This window comes from Cucurbita pepo, chromosome 11 (assembly GCF_057944985.1).
Source record: "Cucurbita pepo subsp. pepo isolate OVF chromosome 11, ASM5794498v1, whole genome shotgun sequence".
NCBI classification, from domain to species: domain Eukaryota; kingdom Viridiplantae; phylum Streptophyta; class Magnoliopsida; order Cucurbitales; family Cucurbitaceae; genus Cucurbita; species Cucurbita pepo.
In genome coordinates, this window is record NC_141808.1 from 15,493,143 (window position 1) to 15,508,549 (window position 15,407).

Here is a 15,407-nt window from a genome sequence, read left to right on the forward strand (position 1 = left end):
ATGAAATGTTTGTTGCTATCTGTTAATGTTAAAGATCACGTATTTGTTTAGATTGCTGTCAGTTAGTATCTAATTAAATCTCGGTTAAGAGTTAGATTTACTCTTGTTTTGATTTGATTTGATTTGTTTACTGGTTTGTTGCCAGATTTTCTGCAGATTTTTAGGTAGATTTTCTAAATATCTTTTTGTATTCTATATATATATAGAGAGAGCATTCTTGCTCTTCATAATTTTATCATCTCCTCAATCATTCAATCAATCCCTCTTTCACTAACAATTGGTATCAGAGCTATCTTCTTAAGGGATCTGTGAGATCAAAATGGGAGGAGAATCCAGTTTTTCCGCTGTTGCACCACCAGTTTACGATGGAGACAATTATCAAATGTGGGCAGTTCGTATGGAGACTTATTTGGAGGCCTTGGATCTTTGGGAAGCAATAGAAGAGGATTACGAGGTCCCTTCGCTTCCAGCAAATTCTACTGTAGCACAAATCAAATTACAGAAGAAAAAGAAGAGAAGGAAATCAAAGGCGAAAGCTTGCCTATTTGCCGCTGTATCTCAAATGATCTTCCTGCAAATAATGTCCCTCAAAACATCAAAGAAAATTTGGGATTATCTCAAGGCTGAATATGAAGGAGATGAGAGGATTCGTGGAATGAAAGTCCTAAATTTGATTAGGGATTTCGAGTTGCAGAAGATGAAGGAGTCGGAGTCGGTGAAAGAGTACTCTGACAGACTTCTCAGCATTGCCAACAAGGTGAGATTGCTTGGTTCTGTTTTAAATGATTCCAGGATCGTTGAAAAGCTGCTAGTCACTGTTCCAGAGAAGTTTGAAGCCACCATTACTACTCTGGAGAACACCAAAGACTTACTTGTCAAAGATTTCTATTACAGAGCTCGTGAATGCTTTACAAGCACAAGAGCAAAGGAGGTCTATGAGGCAAGAAGGGGTGATTGAAGATGCCTTACTTGTTAAGCATCAAGACAGCAGCAGGTATAAAAACAACAAAAATTTCAAAAATCAATTGACGTATGGAGATTCATTTGCCAATTATCAAAAGACAAAAGGAGGAGGTTTCAAAAAATCCTATCCACCTTGCCGTCATTGTGAGAAGAAAGATCATCCACCATACAAGTGTTGGAGAAGACCTCACGCCTTCTGCTCCAAATGCAATCAACTTGGACATGAAGCTGTGATTTGCAAAGCTAAGTATCATGTGAAAGAAGTAGATGCACAGGTAGTTGATCAAGAAGAAGAAGATCAATTGTGTATAGTCACTTCTTCCTCAAGCAAAGAATCAAGCGAGAGCTGGTTGATTGACAGTGGGTGCACAAATAACATGACACAAGGAGTTTTTTGAGGAATTAAGAGACACTGAAGTCAAGAGAGTGAGGTTGGCAATGGTGAACACTTGGAAGCCAAGTGAAAAGGCACAGTAGCTATAACAAGCTATGAAGGTACAAAATTTATTCCAAATGTTTTATTTGTACCTAAAATTGATCAAAATCTGTTAAGCGTTGGTCAATTACTTAATAAAGGCTATAAAGTGTTGTTTGAGAATAAGCAGTGCTTGATAAAAAATGCTAGTGGCAAAGACTTGTTCAACGTCAAAATGAAAGGAAAAAGCTTTGTTCTAAATTCGACGGCCTTTATATCCAGAGCTAGTGCCATTGGGACTTGCCACAAAAGACTTGGGCACTTTCATCATTGAGGTTTGCTTCAGATGTAGTCAAAGAAGCTGGTAGAAGAACTCACTGACATTGATGATGACATGCCTCCTTACCGTGCTTGTAATTTTGGGAAGCAACATAGGCAACCCTTTCCTAAACAAGCATGGAGAGGCTCGAAAAAGCTGCAACTGGTTCATATTGATCTTTGTGGTCCTCAGCGAACATCATCATTAAATGGTAATCTTTATTACATTGCTTTTATTAATGATCTAACAAGAATGTGTTGGATATTCTTGCTGAAGCAAAAGTCAGAAGTTGCGAGTGTATTTTGGAAATTCAAAGCCAGAGTTGAGAATGAAGGTGCAGGCTTGATTCAGACTGTAAGATCAGATAATGGCAAAGAGTACACTTCAAAAACTTTTAACAGATTTTGCGAAGAGGCTGGAATTGAACATCAATTGACAACACCATACACTCCTCAACAGAATGGCGTCAGTGAAAGGAGGAATAGATTCATAAGGGAGATGACGAGATGCATGCTTCATGAGAAGGATCTTCCAAAACGTTTTTGGGGAAAAGCAGCAAACACTATTGTGTGCTTGCAAAATCGAATTTCAACAAAAACTTTGAAGGACCTGACACCATTTGAAGTTTGGTATGGTTACAAACATTCTTTAAAGTTCCTTAGAGTATTGGGGTGTCTTTGCTTCACTTACATTCCAGAGCTCAAGTGTGATAAGCTTGACAAAAAGGCAGAAGCTGGCATTTTTGTTGGGTATAGCATTATATCAAAAGCTTATAGAGTTTTTCAACCACACATGAGTTGTGTTATTGTGAGCCGAGATGTTCATTTTGCTGGAAGTGAGCAATGGAATTGGGAAGAACTGACGAAGGTGAATTAGATTTCTAATGCACCAAACAATTTAATCTTTGGTAGCATGTTAGAAGAGTCTAAAGATGAACGACAAGATGCTTTGGTTGATGATGCACCTGTCCGAGGAGGAGCTTTCAGTGATCGAGAAAAACAAAATTTGGGAGTTGGTTGATCGACCTCTAAACACAAAGATAATTGGAGCAAGATGGGTGTTCAGAAAAAAGCTTGGAGTTCACAACATCTAAACAAGGAGAAGTGTTATAGATCACGTATTTGTTTAGATTGCTATCAGTTAGTATTTAATTAAATCTCCATTAGTAATTAGATTTACTTTTGATTTGATTTGTTTACTGGTTTGTTACCAGATTTTTAGGTAGATTTTCTAAATATCTTTTTGTATTCTCTATATATATAGAGCATTCTTCCTCTTCATAATTTTATCATCTCATCAATCATTCAATCAATCCCTCTTTCACTAACAGTTACAATAACGAATCATTGGTTTAACTGAATAACTAAATAAAATAGACAGACCCTTCTCTTCGTCTTAGGTCGACGGATCTTCTCTATTGAAAGATCCCCTATATGAATAATACACATTCTAGTTCAACGAGCCAAATTCTAATTGTTTTGTTCCGAAGCAAACCACGGGGCGGTTTGTCCTTTTCAGATATTTACGACTAATAAACACTGGATTCTCTTTCGAGTAAGCCATAAAAGGAGAAAGAAGGCTGGAATGCAAGCTCAAAATTAAATTGAGCAACCAAAGCCAACAAAATCTGAATGGATGGAGATTATTACAAATCTTGGAAATATGATTTCCAAGAACAAATATCACCAGTAACCCATATAAAAATTTCTTCAATTTGTCTACCAAATCTCCGAACAAGAAAATAGTTTTTCATACTAAGTTGTGCAAGCTCAAAATTAAATTGAGCGACCAAAGCCAACAAAATCTGAATGGATCAAGATTATCACAAATTTTTAAAATATTATTTTAAGAACGAATAAGCACACTTGCAGTGAGAAACTTATCTTTGATAGTAGATTGCGAGTGTGAGCACGTTTTGTGGTCGATGATGTTAAGTATTTTAGAATACCCCAAATACTACAACTTGCCACTATGATACCACTTGTTGTGCAAAATATTAGAACCTTCAAATGTTGTGATATCAATTGTTCTAACCAAATGCTACAACCAAAATACTTTAATATCCAATTGTTGAAACGGAATGCCACAACCAAAATGTTCTGTTACCCAATTGTTGTAGCCGAAGCGGAAGCAAAATCGACTGCACTCACACACCCATGAACATAAATTAAACAAAGAGACACAAAGATTTACGTGGTTCAAAGAGAGTAAATTCTTCTACATCCACAGGTACAAGTGTATAACCAAAGTGTTTACAAGTCTATCTCTCGCACTTTCACACTACATAGTCTCTCCTATAAAGTTTCTCACCATTGCCTCTACCCAAATACAAAATGACAATGATTTCACATAACTCCACACTTAAAACAATGCTAAGCAAGCCTTTATACAGCATAACAATACTAATTCTCATACATGAACCAAATAATGATTAATAACCTAAATAAATAAAATATTAATCAAAATAGTTATAGAATCCATAACCAAATTAATATTCTTACTTAATCAAAATGGTTATAAATTAAATGAAAGTTAATAACTAAATTAAATAAAATTTATGACAATTTACCACCGTGACCATATAGTACAAGATGCAAGGCCCATCATATATCAATTTCGAATTTCAAATTCTGATCTAAATCTTGTGAATAGAATATTAATTAATCATTGGTTGTAATAATTTTGATGGTTCAAAAAAAAAAAAAAAAAAATCAAACATCATAAAACAAACACTTAATTACTTAAATTATATTTCATAAGTCCATTACTTAGATAAGATCAAACATAGTAATCTATTCACATCGTCCAAACCTCACAAATAATATATACTTATATTAAAGAAAAAATAATAATTGAAAAGATCCTCTGACCTAATTCAACTTTAAAAATATGGAAGCTTAGAAGCACGTTGTTTGTTTTAAAATATTATTAAAACGTTATCAATAACTTAACAAGTAAATTAGTCTTCTAAATCTATTTGATTAACAAATAAATAATTAAATTATGGACTCCTATATGACTAATAGCTACGTATGCCTCCACTTTGTTTTTATTTGAATAGAAAATAAAATAATTTTCATGTGAAATAAAAGTAAAATAATCAATCATTAGATGACGCTAATTATATTTTATTTTAACATTAACATCAAATCAAACTTTTTCATTCATGCCTATAATATTTTATATACTTTCAATTTATTATTTATAATTTAGTTTGCTAATTTTAAAAATAATTTTTTTTTTTCTTGAAGATATTTGGCATCTTGTAATGCCCTATTTTTATTATTTTTTTTAATAAAACTATTTTTAATTGATGTTATAAATTTGGATGGAATTTAATTAAATGAAATCCTTTCTTGCTAGTTTGAATTTAATCATGTTAGTTTGCTAGTTTGAATTTAGTCATCTTAGTTTGAATCGTTAATATATTCGTAATAGTTAATATTTGAAAAATATATTAGTTTTAATATATATATATATATTTTTTATGATTTGATTAATAGTATATTTTATTTTATTGGGAAAATTTAGTTGGTTTATATCTTCCTTATTTACAGGTACTTGTTGGTAGCTTGTATCGTAAACATTGTGAATACCAATAAAGATTGAACCTTGGATCCCAATTCTATTTCTCATTCTTTAACTCTGTATTGTTTTCTTGAGTAATAATATTTTCAAATTTATTCACACTTTTGAGTGGTAGATATTGTGTCAGTTGGTATAAGAGCCAAGTTGGTAACCAAAGGTTTGATATTATTATTCAACGAGATGAAGGGTGGAAGTGCTTCTAATATAGCTATGGAAAAGCTTGTTGGCAATAATTATAATTATTGGGAGTTATGTATGGAAGCTTATCTAGAGGGTCAAGATTTATGGGATTTAATCGAAGGTGATGACACATAAAATTCCAACGGATACTCTACAGAATGCTGAATTAAGCCGAAAATGGAAGATCAAATGTGGAAAAGCTTTATTTACCTTGCAAACTTTGATTAGCAAGGAGTATATTAATCATGTTCGTGATTTAAAGTCACCAAAGTAAGTGTGGGAAACACTTCAAAAGTTGTTCACTAAGAAAAATACAGCTCAATTGGATTTCTGATAATGAATTTATTAGAAGAGTAAGTTGTAACGGCCCAAGCCCACTTCTAGTAGATATTATCCTCTTTGGGCTTTCTCTTTCGAGCTTCTCCTCATGGTTTTTAAAACCGGTCTGCTAGGGAGAGGTTTCCACACCTTTATAAATGGTGTTTCATTCTCCACCCTAACTAAAGTGGGATCTCACAATCCACCCCCTTTAGGGCCCAGCGTCCGTGCTGACAGTCATTCCTTTCTCTAGTGGATGTGGGACTATGAAATGTGTCAAACCTACCTCGTATGCTAGTCTACAAAATCTACAACCTAGAGTTCTGATACCATTTGTAACGGCTCAACTAGCAGATATTGTCATTTTTGAGCAAATGTGTCAAACCTACATCGTATGCTAGTTTACAAAATCTACAACCTAGAGTTCTGATACCATTTGTAACGGCCCAACTAGCAGATATTGTCATCTTTGAGCAAATGTGCCGAACCTACATCGTATGCTAGTCTACAAAATCTACAACCTAGAGCTCTGATACCATTTGTAACGGCCCAATTAGCAGGTATTATCATCTTGGAGCAAATGTGTCAAACCTACTGTTGAAATATCATCACTAGCCCAATAGAGTCAAGCCCAATAATTGTACTAGCCCAATAGAGTCAAGCCCAATTATTGTACGAGCCCAGTATATTTATTTTAGTAGAGATTTTAGGAGAAAGAGATCGAGATATTTTAGGAGAGATTCAGATTTGTTAGGTCTAGATTCAAATCTGGTAGGTCTAGATTTAGATGGGTTAAATATAGATTGTTTAGGCTCAGTATAAATACCCCTCCACCCTACCTAGTTATTCATCCAAGAAATCCAAAAACAATAAAAGAGCAGAAGTATTCTACAGGGTGTCTTGTATTCTCTTCTCGATTGGTCTTAATAAAGAGTGCGAGTGTTTCCCACAGTGAGTTGTGTTCAACATTTGGTATCAGAGCGAGGTGAGTGTAGGTTATCTGATCTCTTGGAATTCTTAGTATGCTCTGTGGTTGCAGCTCTGTCTGATCTTCCACATCAGAAACGATTTCTTGAGATTAGTAGTGAGTTTCTTTTGTATCGTGAGTAGTCTGTGACTCTGCAAGTCTTGTGTTGAAAGAGCTTGTTTGGTATTACTGAGGTATGGCCAACATGATGGGTGATTTCCAAATCGTTGGAGGAATCAAGAAACTCAACAACAACAACTACAACACGTGGGCAACATGCATAATGTCCTATTTACAAGGATAGGATTTTTGGGAGATCGTTGGCGGGTGCGAAACTACGCCGCCAGAGGATGATTCCAACGGCGCCTTGCGTAAATGGAGAATCAAAGCAGGCAAAGCAATGTTTGCCTTGAAGACCACAATCGGAGAAGAGATGTTAGAACATATTTGGGACGACAAGACACCGAAAGAAGCATGGGACACGTTCGTGATGTTGTTCTCAAAGAAGAATGATACGAGGCTACAACTTCTGGAGAATGAGTTGTTGTCAATTTCACAACGTGATATGACGATTGCTCAGTACTTCCACAAGGTCAAATCGATCTGTCGGGAGATTACTGAACTAGACCCAAAGTCCGCTATTGTAGAATCTCGAATGAAGAGGATTATAATCCACGGATTACGACTGGAATATCGAAGCTTCATTACTGCTGTACAAGGATGACCCACTCAACCAACACTTGTAGAGTTCGAAAATTTGTTAGCCAGCCAAGAAGCCATGGCTAAACAAATGGGAGGCTTCACATTGAAGGGTGAAGAAGAAGCACTCTACACGAGTGAAAGTCGGAGCAATAATAGGCCGTCTACCAAACGTGGATACAATGGTGACAAAAGAAGAAGCCACCAAGGAACTTCACAACCCGAGAGAGCTCAGAAGAACGACAACAAGAGTTTCCAAGGAAAGAGATTTGGAGGTATTTGCTATAATTGCAGGAAAAAGGGCCACATGTCTAGAGATTGTTGGTCCAAGAAAAAGTCTGTTGAAAGCAATATGGCAATCTCCAAAAAGGAAGAGGATGAATGGGATGCAGAGGTACTATGTCCAATAGTAGAAGACGAGCAAGCACTCATGGCAATGATGGAAGAGCATATCGGTTACGAGGATGACTGGATCATTGATTCAGGATGCTTAAACCACATGATTAACGATCAAAGCGGTGCAATAGAAGAGGGGTGGCCCTCAGAGAAGGAAGTATTACCAGGCCTTGAGCAAACTGAAGAAATTCTTTTACAGAACACGGGGGAGCAAACTGAAGAAATTCTTTTACAAAACACGGGGGAGCAAACTGAAGAAATTCTTTTACAAAACATAGAGGAGCAAACTGAAGAACTTCTTTTACAGAACACAGAGGAGCAAACTGAAGAGATTCTTCCACAAAAGACGGGGGAAAAAATTGTACACATTTGCTCAAGTGCTGATGTGCCTGAAGGTTCAAGTGACACTAGTGTTGGTGAGCAAGAAGTGACTCAACCAAGCGAGCCTAGTGAAAATAAAATGACACCTCAACAACTCAGACATTCAGAAATAATCCTAAAGGCAAATCCAGAGTATGCCAACGCAGTAGAAGACGAAGTTAATGAGCCGGAGACATATGAAGAAGCATCACAAAACTCAGCTTGGTAGAAAGCAATGGAGGATGAAACTATAGCCCTGGAACAAAATCAGACTTGGGAGTTAGTGCCAAGACCAAGAGATACCAAACTCATCTCTTGCAAGTGGGCTTACGAAATAATGTGTACCCCGAATGGATCAATCGTGAGATACAAAGCTCAGACTATAGATTCAAGGTTCTCTAAAGAATATGGACTAGACTATGATGAAACGTTCAGTACAGTGGCAAAGATCATTATCGTACAAGTTCCTCCAGTACTTACGGTAAATAAAGATTGGAAATTATGGCAGATGGATATGAATAATGCTTTCTTGCATGGAGAGTTAAACAGAGAGTTCTACATGATCCAACCGAAGAAATTCGAAAATGAAGTTGGAGTCATTGATCAATATATGCAAAATCCGAAGAAGGCTCATTTGGATGCGTCTCGACGAACCTTGAGATATGTCAAAGGTACAATCAATTACGATCGTTTATACAAAAGAAGCGAAGACTAGAAGCAAGCTGGATATAGTGATGCTGACTATGCACGAGACCATGATACTTGGAGGCCAACCACTGGGTATGTATTCAAGTTTGGTTCAGGAACAATTTCTTGGTGTAGCAAGAGACAACCAACAGTATCATTATCAACTACAGAAGCAGAGTATAGAGCAGCTCAGGAAAATACATGGTTAAAACTTTTGATGGAAGATTGGCTCCAGAAAATTGAGTATCCAATACCACTTTATTGCGACAACCAATCTGCGATTCGCCTAGCAAAAAATCCGGTGTTTCATGCTAGAACAAAGCATGTGGAGGTGCACTACCATTTCATTAGAGAGAAGGTCCTAAAGGAAGAAATCGAGATGCAGGAGATCAAGACAGATGACCAAGTGGCAGACTTGTTTACAAAAGGGCTGAATACGGGCAAACATGAGAGCTTTAGCTGTCAGCTCAACATGGGCAGCGAATGAGAACTAGTGCTGAGGGGGAGTGTTGAAATATCATCACTAGCCCAATAGAGTCAAGCCCAATTATTGTACGAGCCTAGTATATTTATTTTAGTAGAGATTTTAGGAGAAAGAGATCTAGATATTTTAGGAGAAAGATTCAGATTTGTTAGGTCTAGATTCAAATCTGGTAGGTCTAGATTTAGATTGGTTAAATATAGATTGTTTAGGCTCAGTATAAATACCCCTCCAGCCTACCTAGTTATTCATCCAAGAAATCCAAAAATAATAAAAAAGCAGAAGTATTGTACAGAGTGTCTTGTATTCTCTTCTCGATTGGTCTTAATAAAGAGTGCGAGTGTTTCCCACAGTGAGTTGTGTTCAACACCTACATCGTATGCTAGTCTACAAAATCTACAACCTAGAGCTCTAATACCATTTGTAACGGCCCAACTAGCAGATATTGTCATCTTTGAGCAAATGTGTCAAACCTACATCGTATGCTAGTCTACAGAATCTACAACCTAGAGATTTGATACCATTTGTAACGGCCCAATTAGCAGATATTGTCATCTTTAAACAAATGTGTCAAACCTTCATCATAGGCAAGTCTACAGAATCTAAAACCTAGAGTTCTGATACGATTTGTAATTTTCCAAGCCCACCACAAGACGATATTGTCATTTTGAGTTTTCCCTATCGAGAATCTCCTCAAGGTTTTTGAAACGCGTCCGCCAGGGAGAAGTTTTCACACCCTTCGATATTTAATGGCATGTATGTATTTATGACTTAGTATCGGTATAGAAGTCGGGTGGCTCGTTATACATTTAGAATCATATTTCCTCTCCATTTAGTATATAATATTCTACATTTTTTACCCTTTGATAATATGTTAAGATGGGTAGGAGGATGGTTGTGTTGTGTGGTGTGTCTTGGACGCTACAGTTCGTGGACTTGGTCATTAGCCGAAGTTAGCATTCTCGTGGGAGAAGAACTAAAAAAGCATTTTTCTTCGATCAAATTCGACACTCTTTGTTTACAACCCAACCGACACTGTAATCAATGAGTTTTTGTTTGTTTTCCATTTTGAATTAAGACAGGTCACGAGCATGCATATAATAATATTAATAATATAGTATATTATAATAATATCAATTGTTGATAAGATCACATGTACATAATGGCAATAGAATATAATCTTAGCAAAAAAAAAACAAGGAAAAGAATGACATAAGAAAATAAATAAATTATTTATTTTTTAAATGGATCTAGCAGCTCAAATCCAACACTAGTAGATGTCGTTCACTTTAGCCCGTTATGTATCGTCGTCAGTTTCACGATTTTAAAATGCGTCTACTAGGGAGAGATTTCTACACATTTATTAGGAATGATTTGTTTCTCTCTCCACTCGATGTGAGATCTCATAAATCACCCTCTTCGTAGGTTAGCATTTTCACTAGGATATGGTTCGATAACTAACTTTGATACTATTTGAAATAATCTCTCTTTCTTTCAGCAAAGTATTAATGAACACGTTTTCAATATGTGGAAAATGAATTTTCTAATACACATATATTAAAATAAAGGTAGGTTTGAAAACGAATTTTCTAATACCCACATATTAAAATAAAGGGTAGGTAATTGTGAAACAAATATTTTTTGAATGTGAATCATTGGACGTGATAATGAGGTTCACGTGGGTTTATTTTTATTTTCATTGAGCTTATCGGGCAGGTGAGAGAGAGAGAGAGAGAGAGAACAGTGTTTTGTTGTGCTATAAATAGAAGAGCAAAATTGATTGATTTCTCACACTCACACCATCTTCTTCAATCTACTACAACTAAGACAAAGAAAAAGAGAGCCAAAATGTTTGGAATTGGAAAGAATATCATAGAGGGAGCTCTGAATACCACCGGAGATCTTGCCGGCTCCGTTATCGGTGCCGGTGGTAACATTGCAGACCGGGTCACCAGCCTTGGTGGCAAGAAGATCAAAGGGAAAGTCATTCTTATGCGAAGCAATGTGTTGGATTTCACTGAGTTCCATTCCTCTGTTCTTGATAGCTTCACTGAGCTGTTGGGCGGCGGCGTTTCTCTTCAGCTCATCAGCGCCACTCATGCTTGTAACATCTCTCTTTCTCTAATCTCTCTCTTTGTTATCTCTATTTGGTGTCCAATTTGTAATGAATGATATCCACAGCAAATGACTCGCGTGGGAAACTTGGGAGCAAGGCGTTTCTAGAGAGGTGGATCACTTCACTCCCACCATTGTTTGCCGGAGAATCAGTGTTCCAAGTCAACTTTACTTGGGAAGATGACTTCGGATTCCCCGGAGCTTTCTTCATCAAAAATGGTCACACAAGTGAGTTCTTCCTCAAGTCCCTCACTCTCGAGGATGTTCCCGGCTTTGGAACCGTCCATTTCGATTGCAACTCCTGGGTTTACCCCTCTGGAAGATACAAGAAGGATCGTATTTTCTTCGCCAATAAGGTAACATTTTACCCTCTCTTCTCTCTCTATTTCGAGCCATTTCTTTATTCCTAATCTATTGATTTCCGTACATAGACATATCTTCCAAGCGAGACACCAAATCCTCTTCGCAAGTATAGAGAAGAAGAACTGTCGACCCTTAGAGGAGATGGAACAGGAGAGCGTAAGGAATGGGATAGAATCTATGACTATGATGTCTACAATGACCTTTCTGACCCCGGTGCCCGTCCCATTCTTGGAGGGAACCAATACCCTTACCCGCGCCGTGGAAGAACCGGGAGACCACGATCTAGAAAGGGTAAGATTAGTAATAATTATTTTGAAATTTTAAATCATACCCTTTTCAAATGTTTTTGAGATTGATTCCTATAAGATTTTTGTACCATAAACATTATGATATATAATAATATAGTTGAATTTAATTTCTTAATTATTTAATTTTTCCAGATTCCAACTACGAGACGAGATTGTCATCAATCTCGGGATTAACCATTTACGTACCTAGAGATGAGAACTTTGGTCACTTGAAGTTGTCAGATTTTCTTGGCTTTGCTTTGAAATCACTTGCTTCAAACGTCCAACCAGAACTTGTAAACCTAATAAACTTAACTCCGGGTGAGTTTGACAAATTCCAAGATGTTCATGATCTTTATGAAGGAGGATTTCCCGTACCAGTGGATGTGTTTAGGAATCTCACTAAGGGTTTTACACCACCCATGTTCCAAGAACTTCTGAGGACCGAAAGTGATCAACGATTTCTCAAATTCTCTCGTCCACGAGTTGTGAAAGGTATTAGAGATCGAGAGTCATTAGATACTACCTTTATTTTTATGAGATAACATGATAGAAGAGAGAAATTTTGAATTTCATAGTTTTGTAACTTTTCCGTATAATATTTGAAAATAGAGGACAAGAACGCATGGCAGACAGACGAAGAATTTGCTAGAGAAATGCTAGCCGGAGTTAACCCTGTAATGATTCGTCGTCTTGAGGTAATCTCAAAGTTCTATTTCTAAGTTCATCTCTATCTAATAAATTTTATTTTCAATAAATAATTTTCCGTTTGAACTTTTCTAGGAATTTCCCCCTGTGAGCAAGCTTGATCCCGAACTTTACGGCGATCAAAATAGCAAAATAAAAGAAGAAGACATAAAATTCGGGTTAGAAGGACTTTCGGTTGAAGAGGTAATATGTTCTCTTATTTTTCTTTACAATTAATATTGTTGTATAATGCAACTCATGGGTATAATTCTTGAATCCATGCAGGCATTGAATGAGAAGAGATTGTTCATATTGGATCATCACGATGCATTGATGCCATTTCTTAGGAAAATCAATGGAACATCTACCAAAACATACGCCACAAGGACAATACTCCTTTTGAAAGCTGATGGAACTTTGAAGCCGTTGGTGATTGAGCTAAGCTTGCCACACCCTCAAGGCGATCAATTTGGTGCTGTTAGTAAACAATACTTTCCAGCTGAAGAAGGAGTCCAAAAGTCCATATGGCAATTGGCTAAGGCTTATGTGGTTGTAAATGATGCTGGCTACCATCAGCTTATCAGCCATTGGTATGAATTAACTCTTCAAAATAACCTTTCAATGCTACTAATTTGAACGCTCTAATCTTACAAAACTATTGCAGGTTGAATACTCACGCTGTTCAAGAGCCTTTCGTGATTGCAACACATAGACATTTGAGTGTGGTTCATCCCATTCATAAGCTGCTCGTTCCTCATTACAAGGACACTATGTTTATAAATGCATTTGCAAGGCAAGTCCTCGTTAATGGCGATGGATTACTCGAATCCACTCATTTTCAAGCAAAATACGCCATGGAGTTGTCTTCTTACATATACAAGGATTGGAATTTCGTAGAACAAGCATTGCCTGCTGATCTCATCAAGAGGTAAATCACCATTTTAATTTTCTTTGGAGCTATTTTAATCGTACAACAAAGATGGTACATCTGTTAGGAATCACGACCCTCCATAATAGTATGATATTGTCCACTTTGAGAATAAGCTAGGGTGGCTTTACTTTTGGTTTTCACAAAAGACCTCATACCAATGGAGATGTATTCCTTCCTTAATTAGCCGATGTTGACTCCTCATCCAACGATCTTTAACATCATTCTTTCCCTTGATTTTTGTAGAGGTGTGGCGGTTCAGGATGCAAGTTCCCCACATGGACTTCGGTTACTAATAGAGGATTATCCATTTGCTGTCGATGGACTTGAGATTTGGTCGATAATCAAAACATGGGTCGCAAACTATTGCTCTCTTTACTACAAAGACGATGAGGCGATTCAAAACGATGTCGAACTCCAATCATGGTGGAAGGAAGCACGAGAAAAAGGTCACGCCGATAAGAAGAACGAAGCATGGTGGCCGAAGATGCAATCCATTAATGATCTAGTTGAAAGTTGTACCATCATCATATGGATTTCTTCAGCTCTCCATGCAGCCGTCAACTTTGGACAATACCCTTACGGAGGCTACATTCCCAATAGACCAACTATAAGCCGCCGGTTCATGCCGGAAGTGGGAAGTTCCGAGTACAAAGAGCTTGAATCAAAGCCTGAGAAGGCTTTCCTTAGAACCATCAATTCACAACTTCAAACACTTCTTGGTGTTTCGCTTATTGAAATCTTGTCAAGGCATGCTTCCGATGAAGTTTATCTTGGGCAGAGAGCTAGCATTGAGTGGACATCGGACAAAGCCGCATTAGATGCCTTTGAGAACTTCGGGAAACAAGTATTTGAAGTTGAGAATAGAATCATGGAAAGGAATAGAGATGTCAACCTCAAAAATCGAAGTGGGCCTGTTAATATGCCATACACTTTGCTTCTTCCATCTAGTACCGAAGGGCTCACCGGTAGAGGCATTCCAAACAGCATCTCTATTTGATTTGAAGGCTCCTTTGAACGTATGGCGGGGTTCTAAAGCTATTGCCTTGTTTTCTATTGCCTGTTCTTAAACAAGCTACTTTTATTGCTACGCATGATATAAGTCAATAAAAGTGTGTTCTTAAGTAGCTTTGTTCTTTGATTCTCTGTATTTTATATATTAATGAATAAAAGTGATGCTTTTCTTGTTTACCATTCTTGCGCTGTACTTTGATGAATTGTTGAATAATAAGAATATTTCATGGGGCACAAGTAAAATTATCTATTGTGCTTTCGTTTTCCTTTCTGGTTTCTTTCTAAAATTTTAAAACGCTTATGTTTAGGGAGAGGTTTTCACACTCTTGTAAAAAAAAAATGTTTAGTTCCACACTCCCATCGATTCACTTTGATTGGTGGATCTGTTTGCTAGCGTTCAACTTTGCAGTCTATTATTGCACTGTCTACCGTTGAAGCAAAGTATATGACACTCATTATAGCTTTAAAAAAAAATTATTTGGATGCATTGTTTAGTTAATGACTTGGGCATTGCTAAAAAACATGTGAAGGTGTTTTGTGATGGCTAGAGTGATATTTGTTTGTCCAAAAACCAAATCCATCGTGCTCGTACCAAGCATGTTGATATTCAATTTCAATTTGTTCGAGAAATTATCAATGA

The 15,407-nt window shown here is 36.8% G+C and overlaps 1 protein-coding gene across 1 annotated transcript; it reads left to right on the top strand.

Moving 5' to 3' along the window:
- The first annotated feature begins 11,167 nt into the window (after positions 1-11,167).
- On the top strand, positions 11,168-14,944 carry LOC147790423 (linoleate 9S-lipoxygenase 6-like). Its single transcript, XM_087128397.1, has 9 exons — positions 11,168-11,477; positions 11,555-11,844; positions 11,920-12,142; positions 12,292-12,633; positions 12,751-12,836; positions 12,922-13,029; positions 13,111-13,415; positions 13,490-13,753; positions 14,000-14,944. Exons 1-9 carry the CDS (start codon positions 11,222-11,224, stop codon positions 14,751-14,753), a joined length of 2,628 nt encoding a protein of 875 aa, XP_086984523.1. The 5' UTR covers positions 11,168-11,221; the 3' UTR covers positions 14,754-14,944.
- The last annotated feature ends 463 nt before the right edge of the window (positions 14,945-15,407 follow it).

Coding starts and splice junctions, on each gene's coding strand:
- LOC147790423 (XM_087128397.1), top strand. CDS start 11,222: ATGTTTGGAATTGGAAAGAATATCATAGAGGGAGCTCTGAATACCACC. Junction 12,634..12,750: donor TCGTCCACGAGTTGTGAAAG/GTATTAGAGATC, acceptor ATTTGAAAATAG/AGGACAAGAACGCATGGCAG. Junction 13,030..13,110: donor AAGGACTTTCGGTTGAAGAG/GTAATATGTTCT, acceptor GAATCCATGCAG/GCATTGAATGAGAAGAGATT.